The following is a 27945-nucleotide window of genomic DNA, read 5'->3' on the forward strand; positions in this document are numbered from 1 at the left end:
AGTGAGCTAAAGAATGGTGATGGATTAAACCCAGATCAGTGGTCTGGGTTTGAGTGTTTGATTTGCTCAAACGCTCCGTCCATCACCCCCTTTTGTATCGCTTATGATGCAAGCATCATACCTATTGGAAGCTTGATGGCCTGATCTGGACTTGGGTGGAGATTAAAATACTTCGATTTCCAGAGAAAGAGGTAAAACTAGGGGAAATCAACCAGTGGAATATCCTCCACCCTATGGATAGTATGCTGGAGTAAAATCCACAGATGGGGTCTCCTGCAGAGAAGGTATGTGGGCCTGCGCTGCTAATTCTGTCTTTGTTACCTGTTCCAGTAAACCTGGAATAGTATGTATTGTTGGTGTTGCAGTGCTTCAGTCAGTGTTAAATGTGTTAAAAAAAAAAGAAAATAGGTACTAAGACTCTAGTCAGCAGGCCACTTCCACTTGCACTGCCCATTGCCGCTGTCAATTACAGTGACAGCATAACTAATAAGACACACTCCTACAAGTGTGACAATTCTAACAATTTCAGGACCCCAAAGCTTAAAGACTGGCTTTGGCAGCCGGTATTAGTCATTTTTAATATATACTGAATTAATATACAAAAGTTGTTGTGCTCATCTCTGAATTAAAAAACAGAGTGGCAGACTGTCATAGGTACCAGTGTTGATAATTAAGTGCTGGTGCTGAGCACCGGAAACCACTGACTCAAATTAAGCACTGGTTTCTGTACTATTGGTGCAGGCAGTATTGCTACCACACAATTCTCCAGCTCCTACACTTCTCATGCATGCATGACACAGGTGGTAATTCTGCTCCCTCTTTCAGCACAGCATGCGGACTCTTATTTTGTCCTCCAATGCTTGTCCTTCATCATTTCTTGTCCATGTGGCTGCCAATGCTCCTTTGGTACAGTTTCCTCTACTGACCCATGGGCATAGGCTTGCCATCTTACCAAGCCCTTGATTTCTAATTGTAGGGGATTTTGTCTGACATGATTCTTTATGACTGTGGTACTTGCAGAGCGTTCAATGAAGCAGGTTTCACCGATTATGAGTCACATCAGGTGATGTTGCATCCCTTCCCCCCAACAATCATGACCATATAGTACCTGTTACGGTGAGAGTAGAGATAGCGGGCCACAGTGAAGAAGGAGGCCACTGCCGACAGGCTGCAACCAGCATATGTGATGATGGTTAGAGTTCGCTGGTGGTGGCGGTCTATTTCTGTGCTGGATATCTGCTGCACGGGAGACAAATCGGAGAGACATTATTCAAAACAGGGGAAGGGGGCAACAAGCAGTGCTTAATTTGAGCATGTGGTTTCATGGTGGCGCTGTTTGTCTAATGAAGCGATGAGCACAACACCAGTTTCCTTTTCCTCTTTACATCAACAGCATCAAGTCACATCAGATAGAGGATTTGTCACAGGCTAAGTTGGGGAAGGAAATTGCCCAGACACTGGGCAATGACAATAAGACTTTACAGACAGGTCCCTACTAAGCTGCAGGCTTTACTTTCATCTAAAGAAGTAGAGACTAAGAAGGTAATGACAAATGTTCTGTCCCTCTATATTGTGTCTATCTGTGGACTTAGACTTGTGCAAGTTGAGTTTCCATAGAACTTAGCCCCTTTTGGGGTTTCCAATGCAAATGCCAGTTTAAGGCTTGATTGGCTGTTTTTGCAGAACCTAAAGCTAGTTTGCGGAACTGATCTCAAAGTGTTAGCTCAACAGAACACAAGCCTGGTCCTCTGGGGAGCATGCATGGGAAACCGTTTCACCAGCCCTCACCTTATGGTGTCCATACCATTGATACATACCATTAGCACTGCAAAATAGGTCAGGTGGTCGCAGCGGCACTCAGTCTCCTTATGCGATGCTACAGTTTGGCAGCCGGAGGTGTTCCATATTCCGCTTTCACCTAGGAAGGCAAGACAACATTGAATTGAACTCCATGTAGAGCAGTTCATTAAGCTGAAGTGCTGTAAGATCATTGGAGAGGGTAACACTCTTAAATTAGTACTGACCATAACAAAACACTCTGCAATGACCTTAACATGCAGCAAAACTGCACCCAGCTTGACCTCTGTCGAATATCACTCCTTAAGACTCACTGCATGCAGACAGAGCTAGCAGACCTCACGATGCGGACTTTGGCAGCTCTGTGTAGGGGGCTCTCTCCATTGAATGCAAACATACTCCAGAAGTGCATTCAATTAATAATTTAATCAAAAACAAGTCCCAAACAAAGTCTGTCTTAAGAGTCTTGGGATACCAAAAATGTCTCTGACTATGAAGTCATGGTTCTGATGGGACGCGGGAAGTGTTTGTAATGCACTACTATTTCATGGCACATTGTGTGCTTCTATGTGAAAGCAAAGTCAATATAAATATTGCTGTGAATGTTTATTAAACCATTTTGAAATATTGATTTCAAAACGTAAGTAAATGTGTTTTCCATTAGTATTTTTAACAAGTTTACCATAATGTAACAATGAATTAAGTACAAAAAGTTAGATAAACATCAAATACCGCTTTTTCCAAAATATTTGGTCACATCAAAGTATGAAAAGTAACGTCTTTAAAAGAGGGTGAACCCATCCTCAAATCATCCCCACTCAACCAAACGCCACGTTGTAACTCATCATGTAAAACCGGAAGCTCCTCTGGGACATACAACTTCTTCCCCAGGGAGTTCACATACTGTCTTCACTGAGGTGCCAGTCAAAGGTAGCGCCACTCACTTTCCCAGTAGAGATCAGGAGCTCCTTCCTGCACCAAGCTGAAAACGAACACCCCAGCCAGCTTTTCCAGATCAGAAGAAGGATGTGGAGATGCCAATGGAAGAGGACCTGCTGGAAGACCCTCTTCCATTGGCTGCTCCTGGCTCCCTCTGATCTACTCATACCAATGACCATGGATCATGATGCAGCGAGCCGCCTTATAACAGGCCACTGCCAGCTTCTGCTGGAAAATCCTCTTCCATTGGCTGCTCCTGTCTCTCTCTGACCCAGTCTTACCAATGACTATGGCTCATGCTGCAGCGATCAACCGGTCAACAGGCCACTGCCAGTTCCCCCCAGTTACAGGGCAGCAAGCAAATCGGACCAGCCTCTCACAATCAAGTGTTTTTGCCCAACCCTGCCTCCAGGGGCTCATGCATGTTACTCTTTACCCCTACCAGCAGAGATGGGGTCACTAAATGCATGTGTTTTTTAAATAGCAAGAATTATAATAAATATTAACACAGAAACACCTAATTTGTTTCAATAATTTTGAAAGTTTTTTTTATTATTTACTGGCATATTTATACAGGACCGGCCTAGGTTCAAGGACACCGGAGCATTTTACAGGAACATGAAAGGACAGTAATAATCACTTATGGATGGAGTCTGTACAAAGCAGATAGTATGTATGTGAAAAACATAAGTAGTTAATAAAAAGCTGTAATGGGTACTATGCCATCCTAGGGGGATTAATTTGTGCTGAAGCCCATTGGATAGTGGATTCTGAAGAAGGGGGTCTATAGGACTTTATGAATGCTAACAAATTGGGGTTCATATGAAGTGTCTTAGAGGTTAGCAGGTGAACTGTGGTCTCATCTTCCACTTTTTGGGGATGGGGAGGGGTTGTGCACGGAGGAGTTTTTCTCAAGTGTTTCTCAAGCCTCTGAGGGTAGAGAGTTTGTCATTCAAGTAGCTGGGAAGACCCAGCTGTAGTACTTGGCAGATAACACAGGCCAGGTTATAGCCAGTTCTGACTTTAAGGTTGAGCTTGTGAAGGTGCTGCAGATCTGGAGTTATGTGGTCAGTGTTCCTGTCCAGGTGATGATGGACGCTCCTCTATAGCAGATGACTTCAAGATGGGTGAAGGCGGAGTTTGGAAGGCCTGGAGTAAGAACGCTTCCCCTGTCCATGCGTGGGAGACACTGGTGCTTGCGTATGCATGGCTTCAGTGTTTTAGGAAAAACAATTGGCAGGAATCTCGCTGGTGTGAAACCAAGATGCTGCTGACGCACCCACGTCTTATTACACCAGGCAGAGGCACATCACTGGGCCTATCCTGAACTCACTGTCTTGTAATCCTGAGCAAGTAAGAACACAGAGCACTTCTCGTCCAGGGTTTCCAATAGCAGGACTCTTTCACAAGCAGTGAGTACATGCCCACAACTCAAATAAGTAACCAGACATGATTTAAAGGAAGGCTGAGCAAATTCTTAATTTTTATCCCTCAGCAAAAAAATTCTACAACTCAAGCTAAGAATCAGAAAATTAGTCAACTCGCTGACATGTAAATGAGTTAGATTTAGATTTTCAAAAAGAAAATTAACATTTATTTGTTAAATCAATTATTTTAGGTGAAATTGATTTTTTTCAATATCGGATTTGTTTTTGTAATAAATTGTGATCTGTCTGAATTTGTGCTTCATTTTTTTAAGCTAGCTTTTAGCAAAAAATAACATTTTGCCAAATAAAAGGGACAGTGCTATACTCTGGACACTGTTATTTAAACAAGAACCATTAACACCCTTCCACCCCTTTACCAGGAACATACAAACCACAAACAAATTCGAGAATCCTAGAAAGATCAGTAGAGGAAGCATATTTTCCCCACGGATGGTTTTAAAGCTTAGTCGACCTGGGCTTCCAAGAAGTGTGTGCTTAAAGGTAACCATCACTTTCCCAGCCATGGATGTGGTCCAAACAGACTTCTTCCCACCCTAGATCGTCTGATTGACATCTCGGGTAGGCAGGCCCCACCACCCTGCAAGTCCCATATCTTGTAGAGCCCCCATAAGAGTTGCAATACGTACCTGGGGTGGCTGAGTCCCAGAAAACGCATAGAGGCACCCGGCACCTCTGGAGGAAGGGAGACAGGAAAACATTTTGTAAACCAGGCAATATAGATAAAGAGGCAATAAAAACACAAAGTAGGAGACAAGATGGCAGATTTAGGGATTAAATAGAAACTTAAAATGTAAAAGAGAATATACAACAGGAAGCTCCTGGTGGTCAGGAGAGAGTGGATTGAGGCAGAGAGGGAGAAAAGAGGTAGAATCTGTGGCAATGAAAGATGGAGATAGAGGGGGTGTGGGAGGCAAATTAGTGTCTATGGCGAGGGAAAGGAGAGACCGCTACACGAGAAGGCTAGAGAAAGGAGTGAAAGTGACCTGAAGGAGAACATTAAAAGCTGTGAGAAGGATAGGGAAAGCAATGAGAGCGTGTGCGAGGTAAGGATGAAGGGCGTCAGTGGTCGGGATATGGCTATACATTAAATGACATAGGATGGGCTGAGATTAGTAGAGGTAAACGGCAGCACAGACAAGTAGAACAAGAAAAAGGAATGTGAAACGAAAATCTGAGAGGAAATGGTAGTCATGGGGGGAAGGATTTTGCTAAGCACAGAGTGATTAATCTTGGACAATGCTTGGGAAGCTTCATCAGTGGCTGGGTTCAATAGAATCAGCCCGTCACATACCCAGCATGTTTGCTCCTTAAAGCAAGACACATGGTGTGGTACTGGGACCCACTGTGCCTCTTGGCAAGAGGTGATTTGAATCTTCAAAAGGGGGATCCATCAACTAACAGTCAGCTAGCCTCCTATGTGCATTAGGATTAACTGTGAACACCCTAATGGGTGGGATCTATTTACATTATGTTTTCAAGGTCTTGAAACCTCTTCTCCAATGGTTATAATCCAAACAATGTCTGTATTAAAATGTCACTGTCCTTTTGAACAAGGCTTCGGTGTAATTCTTGTCCTTGGTGGCATCAAGAGATATACAACTGTGCATGCAGTTTAACCGGCCACCTTGTGTTCTGTGTGACACAACAAACTGCAGGAGGGTTGAGGAAGAAACAGAGGCAAAGATTTTGGCAAGAGAAGCTGAGCTGGGGCTTTTTTTGCAGAGGAGGGAGTGACTACTTTACCCACCTGAGACTGATGGTGCCGGAAGGTAATGTTGACTGGCTCCTCAAGGTTTTCCACGTGAGTATTCTCCACGCTAACCCCGATAACCTGGTCATTGAGAAGGTCACTTTTGTTCTGATCCTAGGAGTAAGGAGAAGGGTGTTAAGTCTGGACAACGAAGAACATCTGCTGCTTTAAATAGGACCAAGCTACAGAGTGTATTTGTGGGTGCGATACAGTACTTTTATTTATGCTGTATGAAATGAGGTGCTGACAGTGCTGGATGGAATGAAATAAGAAGCTGACAGAAGCACAACACGGGCTCTAATGCTTCTCGATTTATCCAGGATCTTTGACACGGTCGACCATGAACTTCTGGAGGGCGCAGGTATTCAAGGCACAGCACTTAAATGATATGTGTCCTTTTTGAAAGAACTCTCCAATCAGTTCACCTCTCCCCTTTCAGCTCCCCAAAGGTCAAATTGACCTGTGGTGTACCTCAAGGATTGTCCCCTCCCCCATGTTTTCAACTAGTATATTTTTCCACTGGTACAGTCCTTGAGGAAAAATGTGTGCACCTTTAACTAACTCCTTTTACTAACTCCTTACTCCCTTACCCGGCGAAAGTAATTGAAAAAGCCGTTAACAGTCAGCTCGCCTCTTTCATACAAGAAAACAACATCCTTGACTCCTCCCAATCAGGCTACAGGAAGAACCACAGCACCAAAACCACCCTTCTTGCCGTGACAGACGACATCCGCTGCCTCCTCGACAGAGAAGAGACTGCAGCCCTCATCCTCCTGGACCTCTCCGCAGCCTTCAATACAGTCTCCCACCTCACACTAGCCCGCAGACACTACGATGCAGGAATCCAGGACAAGGCCCTCAACTGGAGCAGCTCATTCCTCTCCGGCAGAACGCAGCGGGTCAGACTCCCACCCTTCCTCTTAGATCCCACACCGACCACCTACGGAGTCCCCCAAGGATCCTGCATCAGCCCCACCATGTTCAACATCTACATGGCCCGCTTGCACCCATCGTCAGATCCCACGGACTCACGATGTTGTAGGCAGACGACATCCAACTCAGCCTCTCCCTATCCAACAAACCCAACATCACCAAACACAACTTTCAAGAAGGAATGGAAGCAGTCACCAAGTAGATGAAGAACAGCTGCTTTCAACTAAACAGGGACAAAACCGAAGCTCTCATCATTGGCCCACACCCCAACACCTGGAACAACACCTGGCAGCCCCCCGCCCTCGGTAACCCATCCTCCCCCACTAACCAGGCATGCAACCTCAGAATCATCTTGGACTCAGCCAAATCAATGCTGTCACCTCCACCTGTTTCCACACCCTCCATCTCCTGAAAAAGACCTTCAACTGGAGTCCCCTCAAATTCAGGAAGACCATCTCCCGCGCCCTCATCAGCAGCAGACTGGACTATGGCAACGCACTCTATGCATGGGTCAACAAGAACCTCACCGCAAACTCCATAACGACCCCGCCAGACTAGTCCTCACCCCTCTGTGCCACTGCCCATCACCCAACAAATGCGGACACTACATTGGCTCCTCGTCGAGAAGAGACTCACCTTCAAGCTTCTCACCCACACCCACAAAGCCCTCCACAACACTGGCCCGCCTACATGAACCACCGCCTCACATTCCACACACCCCAAATATCCCTCTGCTCAGCCCAGCTCTCACTTGCGACAGTGTCGCAAATCAAGAAGACCAGAACAGAAGGTTGTTTCTTCTTCTTCCTCGCGGCCAGGGCATGGAACACCCTGCCTCCCCACCTCCGACAGACACCAACACTCTCCAAGTTCTTGAAGAACCTCAAGACCTGGCTCTTCGATCAATCACTGAGTTAATCCAGGAACTGCGAAACCCATCCCTCCCCCAGCACCTTGTGACCCTTGTGAGTGAGTAGTTACACTTAACAAACGACTGATTGATTGATTGACTATGCTGATGATATGCAACCTCTTTTCACAATCAATAATACTTGGACTCATTCCTGAATTTCCCCCAAAAATGCTGTTCTTCCACAACTGAATGAACAGCAATCATTTGAAATTAAACCTTGACAAGACAGAGCTTGTTCTGGTTGGAGGGTTCCAAAATCCTCAGAATTCCAACTTTTGGTCCGCTGAACTGGACACACACCCTCATCCCACAACCTCAGTGAAGAGCCTAGGAGTTCTTATCAATAATTATCTTTCTATGAAGCCTCAAGTTGGGTCCATAGTTTCCTCCGGGTTCTTCCAGCTTCGGAAGATTAGAAAAATTGGAAGATTTTTCACCTTCGAAGCCCTTGCCAAGGTTAATCTCGCACTAGTCATCTCTCATATTGACTATGCGAAGCGGCTTTATTTTGGTCTCACGGAATACCTGATAAAGAGACTACAGCTGGTCCAAAATCAGGCGGCCAGACTGATTTACAGACAGCAAAGAAACGGCCATATATTCCTCCCCTGATAAGGAAACTCCACTGGTTACCAGTGAAACACTGCTTTGCCTTTAAGATCAGATGTATTATCTTTAAATCCTTGCATGGCACCTGCCCTGAGTTTAGCACTTCATGCATCCATAGGTACACTCCTGATCGCAATCTGAGGTCCTCGCATCTCAACCTTTCGGTCTTTCCTCCCTTCAAAAAGAAAAGGCAAGGGGGCTCTAGATTTTCTGTTCTGGCCCCTCAATTCTGGAACTCACTCCCATCTAATTTTAGATCATCATCTTGTTATCCTAGATTTAGATGACTTTCGAAAACTTGATTATGAATAATATGAATGAGTTTATGAGCTTTAAGTTCCTTCCTGTATCCAACTCCAATAACATAACATGCTGAAACGTACTTCTATCTGAAGGGGGAAAGTATTTGTCTGTTAGAGGAGTCTATAGAATAAGAACCCTTTTGAGGACCAATCTGGAAGAATATTTCCTTCCATCCTGAAAGATGCTGGCAGAATTTTAAGCCCTTTTTTGCTTTACGAATCTAGTGAACCCAGAGGAGTTGCAGCAATTTAGTGTTGCAAAGTTTGATGGGATGAAAGCCTCACACATTACACTTCACCAAATTATGCTCCGATGATAAACTTATATCGGAGCAGAAACTCTGAAAGTAAGGGGGCTTGGATGTTTAACATTTATCTACAAACGATTTATTTGCCGTGAACCACTGTTAGCACCTACGGTACGTTGCTATTGACCTTATAACATCCTTTGTTGAAAAAATTGGTTAAAATCACTATCAAATAGTATCCAGAATGGGAGAAGGGATTTGAACAACAGAACAAATTTCAATTTAGCAACAGCAACACCTGTTATATTGAAGATTTAGAAACGGAACAAATGCAGGCAGTGCTATTGAGAAACACGTTAATGTTAGGATTATAAACTTTAGTCATTTATATTATTCTTCTGGGTGAGAAAACGCACTGGAATCAAGTCTGAAGGGTCTCCTCGATATTTGAATGAGTTTTCATATGGTCACCATATAAATCTATTTGAGGAGACCACTTAGCATGAGAGCTGCTATTGCATTTTGACTCTTTGTGGAATAATATGCACCCGATCAAATAAAGACATTTTCCCTTTTTTCTGAAAATTTAGCACAAGACAAAATCCAACTGGAGAATATCCGCTTTGATAGATTTTGCCATGTGATAGTCGTCAGCTGAGCCATGGAAAGTTCTCTGTACACTCGTAACGTCCTTAATCCAGCACAAATAATACTACATCAAGAATTTTCTAAAGTGAATTTCTGAAGACGACTTGTAACAAAGGTAGAAGATCCACCTATTGATTTATCTTTATATTGAAGACTCTGAGTTGAATGCACAGATGCATTATTAGAACTATCATATCTCTAAAGAATCTTGTGGCTCCATAACTTTAAAGGACAGAGGTATGGTGAGTAAAATGGTACTTTCTATGAAAGAAACTTTAAATCATGTCTACGATGGGCTGGAATAGAACTTCAATAATTTTATTAGGCAGAGTCTTCATCTCCTGTCTAGTAGCTGGTCTTCATACTAGATAAAATCTTCTCTTGAACAATCAAGGAAATCATAGGGCAAAAAAAACTGAATTATGGACACTGGGAAGATTCTGACTCTAACCTGTGATAGCTGATAAACTGGCACAATGCAAGCAATGCTGAAGGTCAGAAATTTATCATATGTTAGAAAAAAGGCCAACTTCCAGCTGAAATCTCTATACTACCCTAAATATAACATTGCTTCCATTTGCAAGTAAATAATGTGCTAGTAAGAGACGAAGGTTTTGTGTGTGAGCATAGAAGGGAGAGATTATTCGTCAAAGAACTTCACGGCGCTGTAAGACCACAATAGTAGACACGGGCATGTCGGGAGGTGCTAGAAACAACCTCGCCGGGTCAGAGATCGCAACACATCGGCGCACAGTCTGTGGGCAGCAAAAACCATTGTAACGTGCCTATGGGCGTATCTCACTGCTGGACTTAACTCCCTCCCTCCCCGTAGAGTCAGCAGTCTACAACACAACGTACAGTGTAGATTCCCTTCCTACCCCCTCCGTGTTAAACAGTTTTTTGCAAATGCTCTCAGAATACCTGGCAGGAAGCACACAGCACATGGCCTGTCAGAGGGTTATCTCTGCATATGAAAAAAACATTGGCACAATAAAGTTTACCTTCTAGGTTTCCTCCTTTCCTTCCTCTGGTAGCTTATCCAGCAGCAACAAAGTGTCCCCTCGCCATAAAGCCACCTCTCTGCGGCTTCCCTCAAATCAAAAATCCCCTCCCTGCCTCTTTCAGAGCGGCATGACGTCATGCGGGGAGGGGGCGCCCCTGCCCCTGACACAGTCCATACAAAGAGACCCTTTTAACTTAAAATTAAAAAACAAGCAGCACTTCTACGGATTGCGAAAGCGATCCGATTGTAAAAAAAAAAAGCCCCTAGTGGTGCGCGCGTCACTGCGAGCATATGTTTTGAATTATCGCGGCTGTCAAGCCGCGATAATTCAAAACATATGGCCTCTGGTGCACGTAACAGACACCAATAGGCCATAGGCGGAGCTACGCGACCGCCTATGGCCTATTGCGTGTTCTGTTTAAAAACAGCACACACCCGAAGGTCAATGGAAATGGACCTTGGAAATCCACACGCACGAGCGTGTGGAATTTCAAGGTCCATTTTCAAATTGCCTGGAATAGGACTCTCGCTGTGTGACACCGCTGCGCAGTGTATACTAGGCCTGAGCCCTAAACAAGCACACAGACCCGCAGAGAGGCATACATACATACGGAGACACCTACAGTCACAGACAACAGATGCAAGGGCAAACACACACATATGTATGTGAAAGGTGGAGTTCCTTAACCCGCCGATTTATGAATGTCCCCCATCATTCGCAGTTCAAGTGCCAGTTGACCTTCTTACCTTGAAAAGTGCTGGGCTTTCGAAGCTGACAATCAGGAGTCTTGTCTGGTCGCCGCTCGCGTTCTTCAGAAGCCCCGGGGGCAGAGACACTGAGAATGACCCCTTCTCATTCGATGTACTTTTATTCAACTGCAAAATGGAGGACAAAAGGATGGACATTTTTTCAGGGAATGACAGAAACACAGAAGAGGGACAGCTTGGTAATCAGCGTTCACTTAACCAACACTCCATCTGTCAGAGAGCTGCTACTAAAGCTACAATAAGTTACTAAATATATATATATTTTTAACATAAGGCCACCTTCCTTTCGAAAGTACTTTGCAGCAATTGTATGCAGCAACCTACAGGTAGGAGCCGGTACGTCTGGTTCCAGAAAGAAGCCCCCTAATGTCCCTGCCAAACACAAAGGAGACGTCACGCGAGGCCAAGAACTTACCAGGGACTTGGAGTCGAGGAACAGGCCCTGGTAGCTGCTGGTGTTCAGCTTGATGACAGAGGCCCGCACCAGCCCCTTCCCAAAGGTTGTATTCTGCCCACTGAAGTTCACGGCAGTGAGCGCGGCCTCCACTCGCCGCAGGGACCTGCGAGGAGACAATGACACAGAGCTGAGAGAGATGTTTGGGTGCAAGGCCTCAGCGGGGGGATCTCTCAAACTGCCCAAGGACATAGCCTTGACAATTGACATATAAGGACGCTTGCTCAGAGATGCTATAAAAAAAGTCACTAGAACCAATACAATTTTACATGTTTTGGAATAAAAGTTCAGGCCTAGATCCACACAGCACAAATGAGGCATAGTTTGATAATCTAACATCAATAAATGCAGTGCTTTCCAAGCACAATTTCACAAAGAAAAGAGAATGTCGTAATTTTCATGTCAAAGAAAACCAAGGTCTGGCAGGTATATTTTATTTCCAGACTTGAAAAGGACTGGGGCTGGGCGCAGTTTCCAGTTAATGAAGTGAAAGGGTCTTAACAATAAAAAACAGGGGATACAAATCATTGATCATCTGGAATATACTTGCACATATCTGCTGCTGGCAAGAACCACTCCACCGCTGAAACCCGTCCTTATGAGTGGGAGTTGACTTTCTCAAGATCTCAAGAATGGAAGATTCCGGAAGACAATTGGGGAGAGGACTTGGCCGAAGGGGCTAGGGCGGTCGATCTCAAATCTGGGGAACCAGGTTCCAGTCTCGCCCTTGACGCTCAACATCCTGTGATTCTGGGAAAATCACTTAATCTCCCTCTGTCTACAAGAAATGAATGTGTCTGTCTGTAACCTAACTGGTGCTCATGTAAATTGCTCTGATACCTTCGGGTCAAGTTCGTGCTATATAAAACCGCGAAAATAAATAATACTGTGATGAGCTATTTCTCTGCATCAAACTTGTCATGACAGATGTGTTGTATTGGTGGTGGGATTTCTGAATTTATGGAATGATTGAGAGATTAATTAGCAGATCGCTTTGTAGTCTTATAGAATGATTAATTGACAAATGTATTATGTCACTAAATCTGTCAAGCAGAAAATGCAACTCTAATTGTGTCGGCCTAGGGAGCAACGAATCTGATAGTGGAACGAACCCGTGTTCTCGCAGTCATTTGACCACCGGCGTTAATCCACATACTTCCATCGGATTATTTCTAATAGCTTTAGGTATGAACTTTTCATAACGGTCCGCAGGATAACTGATTAGAGGTTCTTCTAAAAGGGCATGCATTATTTCCTTTAAATCAGGTCTTTTTGAACTGTTTAAAGTTATACATTTAGTGATCTAAGGTTGAGGAAGGTAACAAGAGCAGTCATGCCTTCTTGACCGAAAAACCTTATTTGAGATTAAGAATTAGCTTACTGGCACTATTTTATAGTATAGATTTCTTCTTTGGTTTCTTCCATGGCCCAGAAGCTTAACTTGACTGGGTTTTTTAATCTTTGTTTGCTGTGCTGAGACTATCGTCAAATGATCTTATCCTCTTCAGAAAAGATGTTAATGTAAAACATACGGTAGTTTCTGGTATGCTATTTTTTGAGCAGGTCAGCGTCTAGCATGCAATGCTCTGTTGGAAAAACCCAGCAGACTGAACGAGGTGAAAAGGGCAGGGGGCACCAAGCAGCAGGGTCAATCAGCGCAAGCAGTTGTTTCGTCTTGACAAACGCTTGCAATAAGCAGAGTGGACACAGGATGGCAGGATTGCTCAGTTGTCTGCTTTGCTCAAATGAGTTTTTGAGTTTGATAGAACAGCGGCTCTTCTCCCTGAAATTACTGCTCACTTATTAAGTGTAGTAATAAGGGAGGTAGCCGCGTAGCTTCCATTGGTGCAGCAGGTGCAGTGGCAACTTGGCCCAGAGCCTGAGGGGCCCACTGAACCCTGATTAAAGTTGTATTTATGAGATAAAATCGAGGCCAGAGAACCCATTTCCGCCCTTGTTCAAGGAACGGCCCATGCCTGACACACTGGCTATGCCACTGGTAGTAATAGGACCATAGTGCAGTGTCCTTTCAGCCCAGGTACTCGCCAATGACCATGCCACACACAGAGAGTAATTGTACACATCTTGATTTTGCTGTATGTAAGTCAGAACTCAACATTCTAAACCTGCCTTCAACTCATCTCTCCAATGCTTATGTCACAGGCATATAGTGTACAGGGTAAACCAAAAGAGTTCCAGCTTTCTTTTATTTACAAGACACTACATCTCCCGCTTTGTGAAATAAAAAGTGAAACTTTTGCAAAATAAATAAATATACGAATAAATTCATGAATCAATACATCTACAAGCACATATAATTATTCAATTAAGCATTGTGGTGCCTGAATCACGTGTCCTGATCCGGTCACTGGAAACTGGGATCTGGCAGTCCAAATATCCATAATCTGAGCAGGTGAGGTGAAATCATCAGCATAGAGTGATCAACAGTCTGGTTGGACCCAGTCTCTACATTAAGATTGATGTTTGGTGAGTATTGGGGCACATATCGTAAATGAGAGGAATCTCTTGTACGGGACTTTGTAGGGCGCTGGGCAGTCACCATGAGTCCTTTGGTGTTAGTAATGGTAAAGGGCTCAGCCTTAAAAGGAGCACCAGACTTTCTATTTCTGTATTGTCCGGCAAGCACTCAATCTCCTCTAGTAAAGGTAACATCTTTTACATGACTACAGGACGTTGACTGTCAGCATGTATTTTCATCTTCTGTTTGCGGACAAAGTCCGTAGTATGAATGTCTTCCTCATTCTTGGATCTGAGGTTGGCCCATTTGGGCAGCTTGGTAATCATGCTTCCAAACATGAGAGTTGTAGGGCTTTCCTCTGTCGTTGAGTGATAGGTCAAACTGTAAGCTTGAAGAGTAGTGTTTAAAACAACTGTGAGGTAAAGCTTCTCCAATGCAGCATGCTGAGTAGCTTTCTTTAGAGTACTTCCCATGTTGCAAAGATGCAATCTAATTTTTGAATAACCTTTTAATGTGTAGGCTCTGCAGCCTCCTGAAGGAGCACCAAGGCAAGCAGTGGGAACATCGGGACCGTCAGGACCACTCAAGAGTTGGCTTTTTCCAGGAGATGGGGAACATGGCAGCCAGCTAGCGGCGGGTCAAGGAGGCTCCGGGAGTCAGGAGTGTTGTTGACGGCTTCTTTGCAGCTTTTTGTACCCATCGAAGAGGAGGCAATATGCGGTAGAGGATAACTACTGAAAAGGGGATTGTTTCCCCTGCCAAAAGTAAAATTAGCTCACCAGTCACTACGACGTGGGAAGAAGAGGATTGGCCTCCGCGCCTCATGCCATGTTTGATCACGGCAGCAAAGAAGTTGGAGGCGGCAGCGGCGGTTGCGAAACAGTCTGGAAAGCACCCTCAGGATCCGTGGGTGTCCCGTAAAGCACTGGAATTGGGTAGGAGGTGGAGAGCGGTCAAACGCATTCCCGTCCAGGGCGGTGGAGGGAGGGGCAGCACCAGTGCGTTAGGTGCAAGTGAGTCAGAAAGAGCCCTGAAGGACGCAGAAAGTACACCGGTGGATGCAGGTAGGGGGGGGGGAGAGTGTACTGCAGGGGAACAAGAGGTGTGCTATCCGCACAAAATATTCAAAGGCGATTTTAAGGGTGAAAAATAAAATCCCCTGGGAGCAAATTAATACTGTGGAACTGAAGCATTACCAGTTGAGGGTGTGAAGGGGAGACAGTAGCACACACCACACAGAAAGGAAGATACTCCTTAAGGAGTGCACTGACAGGACCGGTTACAGGGCCTTTATTAACTAGCAAAATAACTTTGCAATATACCTTAAAAGCTGTCAAAACTGCCAGTAACCATCTAGGCCTTCTTGAGATAGGGACTGAAGAGGCAGGCAGCCTCAAGAAGGGAAAATCAAGGATGGTAAGGGCGCCTCTTCAAACAGCATAAAGTAATAGTTACGCATTCATTGAGATCTTTTTCAAAGTAATGCCAAAAACTTTGATATTAAAACACCCATGGACGTCTACGCCAAATAACATTGCATGTTCCTCAGGAAGTAAGATGGAGATGATAACCAGCCCTAACAGGTTCCAAGTGTTGGCTGACAACCCTCAGTTAGTGGACGAGATTGTCCGGTTACACCCCCGCAGGTCGAGTTGCAAAAGGCCTCACACACAGGGAATATCGGCCAGAGCCAGATAGTAATATCAGACTTTAAGTTGGGTCCGTCTAGTCAGACGGAACAACAGACGGAACCACAGTCAGTTTCAGACCTGATTCAGTTACTGGCAACAGAGGTCAGAAGTTGATTTGAGATCTCTGAAGCAAATCAGGCTGAGATTAGGTTAACATGGAGAATAAATTGGACGCTCTTCCGGCTAGAACTGTAGCACTTGAAATAGCAGTGAAGGGTCTAGAGTCTGAAACTGAGGAAAACAAGAAAGAGATCACCCTGTTAAAGGAAAGTGGGATGGGTGTTAAAGAAAAGCTTGACTCTCTTAAAAATGTTCAAAGAAAAAATAACCTCTGCTTGCCGAAAATCCCAGAGGGGGCGGAGGGTGAAATCTTAATCCACTTCCATACATACAGGATAAAAGTAGACATTCTGGTCAAAGCCCTAAAAATGAAATCTTAATGGTAGACGGAATTAGCTTTAAAATAAGATCAGACGTGTCATCCATCACCGCAAATAAGCAATGGGAGCTGGGGAAATTACTGGATCCTTTTAAGAAGCTAGGTGCCACCCCACAGTTAAAATTCCCTGCAACTTTACGGTTAATGCATAATATCAAAATGCACACCTTTTGATGGGTGGAGGATGCGGATAATTTGTTACAGACTCTCTCACAGGAATGGACAAGGTAGAGGAACTGGGAAGTAGATCCCCCTGTAGCTAACCTGTCATTAATATCCTCAGGTCAAGTAAATAATGGCAATGGGTAAAAAGGGGTGAAGAGCAACAAATAGCAATAAGGTATATTGTATCCTTCCGACCCCAGGAGGGCCCCCATAGGCCTAGGTAAAGGCCCTTGAGGAAGGGAAAGGAGGTTTCTCCAGGGTAGGTGTCATAGGAGGGATTGGGTGGGGTGAGGGTAAGGGTTACTGGGTGTGGAGCAGTGGGAATGTTTTAAAAAAAATGAGTCCTGTCTGCCTTAGTATAGTTTCCGGTGCCCCGAGGGCATGAAAAACTCGGCCCATTCGATTAATGAAAAGAGTATCCAGTTGAAGGTTCTCTTTAGGAACGTAAATAGATTAAGAGTTAAACATAGGAGGGAGAAGATTTTACAATACTTAAAAGACACCCCTGCACAGTTTCTAATACTGCAGGAAACGCACTTAACTGACATAGAAATGAGAGGTCTTTTTAAGTCTAGGCACTGGGTTCAGAATCTTATCTGTTCTGCCCAACAACTAACTATTAAAGGAGTGGCAATTCTGTTTAAAAGGTGCCCATACAACACTGTAGAAGATAGTAAAGTAGACAGGACAGGTAGATGGGTTATAATGAAGGTTAGGTTCTTTCATTATAAATTCAGATTGGTTGAGTACTATGGGCCCAACATAGATAATCCCAGTTCTCTTTCAGGATTGCTCATCGAGTTATGACGTTTTCCGGATCCTGTAATTTTAGTACTAGATTTTAATGTAGTCCTAGATCCAGAATTGGACCGTTCATCTAATAGCAGAGCAATTTTAAATAGTAAGATGCAAACCCTGTTAAATTCCTCTATGAAACAGCTAGGTTGGGTAGATATCTAGAGAGATAGAATGGGCACTTAAAGAGGGTTCACCTTCCATAACAAAAAGTATGGCCGTCATTCAATACTAGATTTCTTTTTAATAGATTAAGATCTGAAAAGAGGAGTGAAGGATGTTAAACACTTAGGTGCACATTTATCAGATCACTCTGCAATAACTTTAGTTTTGGATCTACCAGTTAAATTACCACAGAGGAGGTGGACATTGGATCGTTTCATATTATTGAAGGAATCTGTGATTGAAAAGTTGAGTGTTGAGACTCGGGAGTTCTTTGCAACCAATATTTATAGTGCCCCATTAGGGGTTGTATGGGACGCCTACAAAACCTTCCTAAGGGGGTATGTAACATCTTTACAGATATCCAGACAGAAGAGTCATGGAGATGAAGTAGGGAGAATAGAGGGGAGAATCCAGCAGTTGGAACAACAGCTATTAGCTTAAGGGGCGGAACAGGAAGGAGGGCATATACAAGCATCTCTCCAGACTCTTAGATTGGAACTAGCTGGGGTGATCAAACAGAGATTAAGGAAACGGTGGCAAGTAAGCAAACTTGCGCACTTTGAATACTGAGAAGGATGTGGGAATCTCCTAGCCTGGAAAACGAAAAATGATCAGGCGAAAGGGTTCATAAAAACTTAGAAATGAGGTATCAGGCAACAACTTTACAACCAGCAAAGAAATAGAAAAGGCCTGTCATAATCACTTCGAAGAGGTATATCAGGAGCAGTTACGAGTAACGGAAGAGGATATCGAGGCCTGTTTGGGTCTGGGTGTTCCGGCTAAAAGTGGGGATAGAAAGGCCGGTAATCTTAACAGTCCCGTTATAGGGAGTAAAATTAGGAAGGCCATAATGGCAGGCAAGTCTGGGAAAGCGGCAGGTCCATTTGGGATACCAGCTGAATTGTAAGTGCTTGAGTGAGGTTCTCACCCCTATAATCGAGAAGCTATTTTCACACATTTTCGAGGAAGGTAGAGACATGCCAGCATCCTGGAATGAAGTCACAGTCACGCCGGTTTTAAAGCCAGCAAAACCACCCAACTCTTGTGACTCATAAAGGCCTATCTCTCTACTTAATTGTGATTACAAAATCTTTGCTGAGATTTTAGGAGAGAGGTTAAATAGGGTGGCGGGGGGCCTTCTGCACAAGGATCAAAAAGGTCTTGTTCGAGGGACTGGGATTCAGGACCTGACCTACAACCTAATGGGAGCAATAGATTTAGCTACACTTCAGAAAACTCCCTTGGCCATTATTACCTTAGATGCCACCAAAGTGGTTGATTGGGCAAACTGGCCCTATCTGCAAAAAGTATTAAAACTGTGCAAGTTAGCAGAAAACTTCTGTAGGACCGTGAGCCTAATATATCAAACGTCTACATCAAGGGTTTTGGTGAACGGAAATCTATCCACCCCTTTCAAAATCCAGAGGGGAACTAGACAGGGATGCCCTTTATCTCCATTACTTTTTATTTTATATTTAGAGCCCCTGGTGGTACAAATCAGGCAGGAGGACAGGATCCCCCCTTTTGAATAGAGCAGTTGGAAAAAGAAGGTGGCCTTGTACGCTGATGATCTAATGGTGTACACCTCAGATCTGTCCTCTGCGGTTTCAATATTGTATAATCTGGCTTCCCAATTTAGTCGTATTTTAGGCTATGAAGTAAATACAACAAAAACGGAGTCCACGGCTTGGAATATGGCCACACAACAGGGGAGCAACAAAAAAAGAGATAAGATATCTGGGTATCATGGTCTCACAGGACATCAAGAGAATTCCAGACATTAATTTTAAAAAAAGCCAGCAAGGAAATTAGCAAGTCTTTGGCAAGTTGAGCTCATTTACCATTGACCATAATTGAAAGGGTCAATCTGATAAAAATGATGATCTTCCCTAAACTCATCTTTATATTCCAGAACATCCCCATGGTGTTTAGGGAAATCTGGCTTAAGAAACTACAGTCCAAGATAAGTTGTTTTATCTGGGCCTACAAGGGCATATGTATCTTGTGGAAAAAAACTCTGTAGGAAGAAAATTAAGGGAGGACTGTGCCTGCCAGATTTAATCTATTATGCATAGGTTTTCCTAATGAGGAATGGGACAATGCTGTTGAATGGTTCAGATATCGGAAGAATTGCTGCAGATTCTTGGGAATAAGAACTTGTGTAACTCACAGAATGAGGTTTTATTGAGGCAATGAAAGTTCATCTCTTAAATTTTTGAATGCCAAATACTCCCTGTCATTAGTGAGAGGTCTAGAGTGCTGGTTCCACAATTGATGAGCAACAATGGCTTAACTTTAACATGTCACTATCTTGGCTTGTGGCAGTGAAAAATTGTTCTAAGGACACAGCAGCTGGGATGTTTGATTCCAAAATAAAACTGATGTAGGCCTCTGCTGGTTTAGATGGGGTATCAGGGAACTGGTATGGCACTCTTGAAAAATAATCATCAGGATTCTGGTCTTTCACTAAACTACGAAGAATTGTATAGTTGTATTCCTGTAACCTGAAACCCCAACGTTCAATTTGAGGAGGCATTTTGGCTTTGAGATTGCCAAATATCTGCAACAGTGCTTGATGATCAGTCACTACTGTGGGAGGCTTTCCATACAAGAATACATGGAAATATTCACAACCCCAAACCACTGTCAAACTTTCTTTTTCAGGTTGCACGTAAGCACATTTCATATGTGACAGACTTTTACTAGCATATGCCACAATATGTCTCTGGGCATTTGGGTGTCCGTTGCACTGTGCAAGGATTGCGCCTAACCCAACAGGGCTAGTATCAAATACAACCTTTGTATGAAGTTTGGGATCAAAGTAGGACATTTCAGTGACACTCTCAATAGCTTGCTTGATTTTTTGGAAGCTCTTCCCACATTCATGTGAGCAATGAAAAGACACATTCTTTTTTGTTAGTTCTTGTAAGAGTGCACTGACCATAGCAAATACTTGTATGTATCTAAAACAGTAACTGGCTGTTCTAAGAAATGATCATAACATTGAAATGCCTGGTGTGGGATATGCAGTAGACAACGCTTGCACTTTAGTTGGATCAAGTTTCATGCTACCATTAGAAAAGTCATGGCCAACGAATGTCAAGCTTTTATCGTGGAATTCACATTTGCAGCATTCAGAGTTAAGCCTGCATCATTCAGCAAATTTCATACTTGCATGAGAGCTTTGTCATGCACTTTGTGTGGCTTCAAAGACCACTGTGTCCTCACTGTAGTTAAATGCATTTACTACAGACTGTATAGTACGTCGAATGACGTCTTGGAAAAGTTCTGCAGTATAGGATATACCAAACTCAATTGCTCACAGCGAAACAAACCAATATGCGTAAAAAGGTTGTATGGCACCTGCATTTTTCTTTAAGTTCCAATTGGTGGTATCCTTTAATAAAGTAGAGTTGAGAGAAGAAATTCGCACCATTTAATTGAATTATCATATCAGCAATGTGTGGACCAGAATGTGTCTCTCGCTCAATTGTTTTGTTGGCCTGACACATGTTAACGCGTATGCATACAGCTCCATCGCTGTCTCTTTTAGGCACTTCTACAATGGGAAGAACCCATGGTGTTGGAACAGTGGAGTGTTTAATGATGTCATGTTTAACCAACAAATTAGGTTCCTTGTCAAGTGCTTCTTGCAAGTGAAATACAATTCAATGTATCTTTGAGCAACAGGACGAACATCCTCATTTACATGTCAATTTACTTTCATTGTTTAGAGTTTTCCTAACCTTGAAATAATGAAGTAAATTGCCTTACAATTTCATGATGAGCATTCATATTGTAGTTCACTGATATTAGTCCCATATCAGCTGCGGTGCTGAAACTCAGCACATAGGCACTTGAAACTGTAGTACGTGAAAAGATGCTTGTACAACAGTTTTCTTATGCTTCATCGTGGCTACAAAGGAACCTTGACTCTTTAAGAGCGTTAAAGCAGCCCATGTGTATACTTTAGTTTTGGACTTCGTAAGCTGTGGTAATGGAGGCAATTCTTGATATTTTTCCTCAAGCAGCATGATATTTATTGACACACGGTTGTGGTATCCAACACCCATTTATCTATAGAGTGATACCTGGACAATGTTTGAATGTTTTTGGTGCTTTTCTGTGTAGAATTTTCTTCACTTTGGATTTTTCTCACATTAGAAGAGCCCCACAAGTGCATGCATTTTTTAAGTAAACATCAACATTGCAAGATTTTCGTTGTCACTTTCACTGGAAACTGATGCTGAGGAACTCTTTCTTGATGATTTAGACAGTGTTGGATTTTGTTTGATGTCACTTTGCTCTAGTTGGTGTGACTGCTTAGCCTTTGGGGAGCACTACAAATGTTGCTGAGTTTGTGTTCGTCGGTCATTTTTTCTTCACGCTGTGACACACTAGCCTTTCTCTTCGCCTTGCAAGTCATCATAACATGGTTTGTTTTTACCACATCTGATTCACATGTGTCTAATGGCAGGACCTTCATGTGGAAATGACAGTCCACATTTGAAACATGTTTTCTTTTTCTGTGGAGACATTGCCTTGTGTCCCTCTGCCTTGTACCTTGGATTACTTTTCATGCTCATGACTGAAGTACTTGGGGCGCCTCTGGCCTCCATGTCAGTTATTCGACGTTGAGCACACTATTCAGTGTGAGCTGCCTTGAGCACTTGTTCAAGCTCAGAGTTTACTTCAGCATTCGTCATCCAAAGGAATCACGTAGACATCCATCTATCACTCAGAGGATGGTAGCTTCCTCATCATTAAATTTGTTGCATTTATAGTGCTTAACCAGAACATTCAGTCTCTCAACAAACTCAACGATGGTTTCACCTGATGTCTGGCGTTCTTGACTGAATATGTATCTTTCATGTTCTACATTTGGCACTAGATTAAACTTGCCATTAAAGGCTGTTTTGACTTGATCTTACATCATTTCACCTTCACCTTCTTGTGGTAGGTTTTCATTGCTTCTTTCACTCCTTCACCAACCATGTTCTTTAGATACTTTATAATCTTTTTCTCATCTTTTTCATCTACTGCATCTATGAAATCTTGAAAAGTCTCTGTCCACATAGTCCATCTATTGCCAATATTATGTTTTTTGGCACTATCAATTGCAATGGGCGGTTTTAGGAATGCAGCCGCCATATATATATATATTGATGGACCATAGTGGTCTCTCAGGCACTTTTTGTGGAACTCAGTCAGGCAGAGCTTCTCAAACGCATTGTGATTTACTGGCTTTGAGATCAGCCTTAATGACTTTTGGAGCTTGGATTTCGTCCTGGCTCCTCTTCGGAGCTCTTTACTGAATGGCATTCTAGGGAGTTGTTCTGAGTCCCTACGCTGCAGCTTTGGCAGTGGGCCACTTCGTCTGGGGAAGGCTACACCAGCACAACCCCTAACCCTCTTTCTGGGGCCGCGGCACAGCATGTTGTGGCAGGATGATTTGTTAATGGTTTTGGTAAATAGATACATCTTTGTACACTACAAGTCCATGAAAACAGATACCATTAGTTGGCGTTATACTTAAATGCTTCTTCACAAACACTTGGTCAATCTCTGCTTCATAGCACATGAATTTCAGTTTAATTTGTACTGAACTATTGCTGTGTGCTGCTTTTGTAACCTGGTTACATCCGCCTTTAGCATTCTTACTCCGTATAGCGTATGGCATTACTTTGCGTAATGGTGCAGCACCTTTTATTTGCAGCCACTTCATTAAGTTCCTGGCCACTGACACAGACTTCCAATGTCGCTTACTCTACAAGCACTTTAAAAAGGCTGGTGTTGAGCTGAGATTCCACTGGTGCCAGCTTTGAGTCTGCACTTTGATTGGGGCACACATGGTACGCACAAGCAGTTTGTTGGACCATGGCAAATTCTCTGGAAGAGCGCTTTCAGTGTACAGGCTTTGTGTCCCCTATCTCTTTGCCAGATGTAGCTGCCAGCCCAGGTACTCGCCAATAACCACACCGCACATGGAGAATAATTTTACATGTCTTTATTCTGCTTTGTTTATGTCAGAACTCAACATTCTAAGCCTGCCTTCAAGTCATCTCTCCAATGCTTATGACACAGGCCTACAGTGTACAGTGGGAACCAAAAGAGCTCCAGCGTTCTTTTATTCACAAGACACTACACATAGGATGCGTTTGTCTACAATTTGTGAGAAAATCTTACCTAACACATTCAAGAAGCTTTCGCCATATATCTGTTAACTTTACTAGTTCCAAATATATACACACATAGTGCAAACTCGACCCAAAGGTATTGGGGTGCTTTACATAAGCGTCAGTTACATTACACAATAACACCTTATTTTTTCAGGGAGATTAAGTGATTTTCCCAGGATGCTGAGCCAATGCCGAGACTGGAACCCACTTCTAGAGGTGGTTGCTAAGTGTAATTAGCAACTGTCTTAGTGAGTGAGGACTAGCTGCACGTGGAGCGCGCTGCATGGAATAATTACTCAGAACCATGATGTGGTTAGTTAGCTTGCGCGATGGACATTGCCTGTCACAATACCACCCTCAGCCTTCAAATAGTCGCGGTACACAGTGCACAGGGCAGGCCAATAAACACACGTCTGTGGGAGGATAGTAGGGTCTCATCAGGACTAGAGATCAATGCAAAGTCACTGAGGTAGCACGGATCGCTCCTCAGGAGCATGCATGTTATGAGGAGCGATCCATGCTTCCTCAGAGACTTTGCATTGATCTTAGCCCTTCCTCTTTGTGGAATTATTCATTAGTCCACCAGTGAATCTTGACAGTGGATTAAAGAGACTAATGCCCTCAAAGAAAATCTCCTCCTACCAAGGAACTGTAAAGATAATCTACTGAATTAATTTTAGTTTTATTGTTTAGACAAACCCAGGCATCCCTAGTCCTGATAAGACCCTACTATCCTTGAAGGGTCAAAACACAGTTGACACGATTACAGAGACGGACAACGTTTCCACATTTTGCTGATACAATAATTTAATTTATGTATCCATGAGTGTTTTTAACTGAAACTGCTGCCTCGTATTTGTATCAACCAACTACCTGTTTTTGCTGATGCTTATTTTCAAGTTGCCTTATTATTTTTTCTTTGGTTCTGGTTTGTTTACACACCTGGGTCTTTTGCTACTATATTCTCTTTACACACTTTCAAAAATATTTGTGTGAATGTTATGACTTTTTGGGATAAAACTCAGTTTGACTGAACCATGTTACATACTTGCTGAGTTATCATTGCGCCTTTCAAACATTTATGATTTAACATTGGTATTTTTGGATTGAGTCCGCACAGAAATATCTGTGATAGTCATAATTTTCATCTGAATGAGTTACATGTGAACGCATGTTTCAAGGATCACTTGATACCGCTGTTTGCATGGACATAAGGGTTGCTCTTGTAGTTTTGTTTAATATTGGCTTGAAGGAGGAGATATTACAAGTAATTTCCTTGTCAGCATTGATCATTGTGCTGCAGCATCGCGTGACGACCCATGGGTGATGTTCAAAAGTGAGCTTGAACTTGCTACCTGCTTGCCTGTCTTTTACGAGTACAAAGTCACAAGGGGGTTGTCTGACACCAGAGCTCCCCGGCAAATGCCTGCCTTATGATTGGTGTTTCTTCTTCCTTGTAGCATTTGATCACCATCGATGGGGGTTGGCACCCACTCTGGGTGGTGTGGGATTGTGTCCACTAGTATGAGACCCATGCTGGCATGTCCAGGGGCTTGCCCGGTGGTTGAGTGTGGGGATTTGGCAATTTTCTTGCAGGAATGCGAGATGGCCTTCTCCAACTGTTGATGGTCTGCGTGAGCAATGCATATCACCTTATTGAGTGTTTGCATAAATTGTTTGACATCTCCATTGGCCTGTGGCCAGCGGGAAGCCACGCTCCTATGCTTATACCTCATGATTGATGGTACGTTGCAAACTCATGGCTTTGAAAAGGGGTCCCGTTGTGGTCCGAAGTTCTCATATGAGCCTTCAGGATTGGCTATCATCTTCTCGAGCTTGGGGATGATCTCTGCAGCTTCTTGAGACGTTTCAATTTGACCTCTGGGTATTTGGTGTAGTCATCAATCAGGCCAAGGAGTTATCAATAGTCTGGTAGACAACCAAACTCTAGGCGGGCACATACCCATGGCAGTTGGGGGCCTTGCTCCAAAGATATAAGTGTAGGTGCATCTGGCGGGCCCATAACTTGTCACCATCGGCAGGTCTGCACATTGACCATGACAATTTCTTCCATGAGTGAGAATGAACATTTGCACTGGAGTGGGTCATTTGTTTCTACGATGCCTTCGTTGCCATTATGGACTAACTGCATTACCAAAGATGTGAGGCTGGCAGGGATAACTAGACAGGGTCCTCGTAGTAGATATCCACTCTTTCATGATGCAGTGATTCAAGAGTCCTCTAGGCCTCCTGTGTTCAGTGCAATTGATGCTCTTTGAGGGATCTCGCTTCCCAGATTTGTTTGTATAGAGGGCTAGTTGTAGGCATTCATCTTGTTTTAAAGTACTGTGGATGGTGTCCAGAGACAGAGGTAGGGGCCTAAATATCTCTATGGCATACCACGCATATTCTTTAGCTTCCTCTGTATCTTCTGTTTTTTCCTGGGCGGCTTCACATGAGTGACGATACAGGTAGTCAGCTGGGTTTGTGGCTCCTGGCCTGTACTCCACTGCCACCTCACAGAAACCTGCAGCTGAAGTACCCACTTTTCAATGCGGGTAGAAGTTTTGGTAGCTGAGCCTTGAAAAAGGGGTATGAGTAGCTTGTGAACTGTTCTCACGACAAAGGGATGACCACAGATGTACAAATGAAAGTGTAGATAGACCTAGTTAATCACTATGGCATCCCTCTCAATCTATGAGTACCTTTGTTCTATAGCATGTGACCAACTGGCATAAGGTACAGGGGCCCAGTCACCATGTATTTACTGCTGCGTGAAGACAGATCCTAGCCCATTTGGGCTAGTGTCGACTGCAATGGTGGTCTGTTTGGTGGGGTCAAAGTAGGATAGAGTGGTGTCTGCAAAGAGAGCTTCCGTCGCTTAGAATGCTTGTTCATGCACCACATCCCACAAAGGGCTGGAATGGGAAATGAAACCGGTCCTGGCAAACTGCTTGGCCGGCCCCCCTGGGGGGGAGGGGGCAGTGCGGCTGAGCTGTTTCTTAGGGTTGGTTTCGGCCAATTTTATCACAGGGGCTGATATTGCCAACAAAAGCGGCCCCCCAGGGACCCAAAACCGGCCACCACCGTGGCGGCCCACCAGAGAAACGCCCGGTGCCCACTACAGCCAGTCCGGCACTGATCCCACACCCACATGGTTGTTATTTTTGTGAGGCCTCTGAGGAGCTGTGTGAGGTTTGTTAGGTTAGGTATGAATCATCCACAATAGTTTACTATGTCCGGAAAACTCCTCACTTCAGATACGTTGGTCGATGCAGGAGCTTTCGGACGTCTTTCACCTTGTGGCCACTCCATTTGCTGAGAACGTGTATCTGAAGAAGCTGATCCGTTGTCTCATGAATTCCCACTTCTCTTCCTGAAGTGTGAGACCTGACTCCTGGATCCATGCGAGTACCCTGCAAAGGTGTTTGTGGTGCTCCCGGACAGATCTGGCAAATATCAGAATGTCATCACAGACACTGAAGATGCCGGTAGTCCTGCAAACAGCTCATATATGGTTTTCTAGAATACTTCTGCTGCACTTCATATCCCAAAGTCGAGGCAAGGGTAACGCCTCAGCCCCACATGATTAGAGACAGTAGTAATATACCTCGACTCTGGGTGTAGGGGAAAATGGTGACCTGACTGCAGGTCTACCTTAGGGAACCACTGGGCTCCATTGAGCTCTCCCAGGATGTCGTCAATGGTGGAAGTCACGTGGTGCTCACGTTCGATTGTGATGTTTGTGAGCCGCTTGTCTACGCAGATGCAAACCTCTGTAGGTTGTTTCTGCTTTTTCACCACTACGATGAATGACACCCATGGTATGTGACCTATGATCTTTTCAATAATGCCGTCACCTTCTAGCTTGTCAAGTTCCTCTTCCACTTTCAGTTGGAGGTTGAATGCAATGTAGCAATGTCATAGGGCTACCGGCTGTATCGACTGGTCAATGTGCAAACGCATGACTTTGTTCTTCAGACAGCCAACTTCATCAAACAACCTTTCAAACTCAGCCAGGATGTGTGAGAGCTCTTTGAGCTGCAATCCAAACGCAAAGGCGACTAGGCCAGGGTCCTGGCTGTGGTACCGCGTACTAGGATACCTTGGCCTCAATCCGCTACATAGATGGTTGTATCAATGCTCTTGTCCTCATGTGAAATTGAAGACCTGATGCACCCTAATATGGGTAGTGGCTTTGTTTGTTGGTAAGCAAAGAC

General features: G+C 43.9%; 1 protein-coding gene across 6 annotated transcripts in view; it reads right to left on the bottom strand.

Annotated features, from left to right (window-relative positions):
- ADGRG1 (adhesion G protein-coupled receptor G1) overlaps positions 1-27945 on the bottom strand; it is a 526961-nt gene that overhangs the window by 117801 nt on the left and 381215 nt on the right. For all 6 annotated transcript variants that reach the window (XR_015302413.1, XM_086945013.1, XM_086945009.1 and 3 more), the window contains 6 exons: positions 11774-11918; positions 11338-11466; positions 5932-6048; positions 4811-4856; positions 1818-1918; positions 1109-1239 (listed from right to left, as the gene is read on the bottom strand). Coding sequence is in view for 5 of the 6 variants with exons in the window: in XM_086945013.1 (XP_086801139.1) it covers positions 1109-1239; positions 1818-1918; positions 4811-4856; positions 5932-6048; positions 11338-11466; positions 11774-11918 (669 nt within the window). In the remaining variant the exon portion in view is untranslated. The remainder of the gene's footprint in view (positions 1-1108; positions 1240-1817; positions 1919-4810; positions 4857-5931; positions 6049-11337; positions 11467-11773; positions 11919-27945) is intronic.

The sequence above is a fragment of the Lissotriton vulgaris genome, chromosome 12, assembly GCF_964263255.1.
Source record: "Lissotriton vulgaris chromosome 12, aLisVul1.2, whole genome shotgun sequence".
Taxonomy (NCBI): Eukaryota; Metazoa; Chordata; class Amphibia; order Caudata; family Salamandridae; genus Lissotriton; species Lissotriton vulgaris.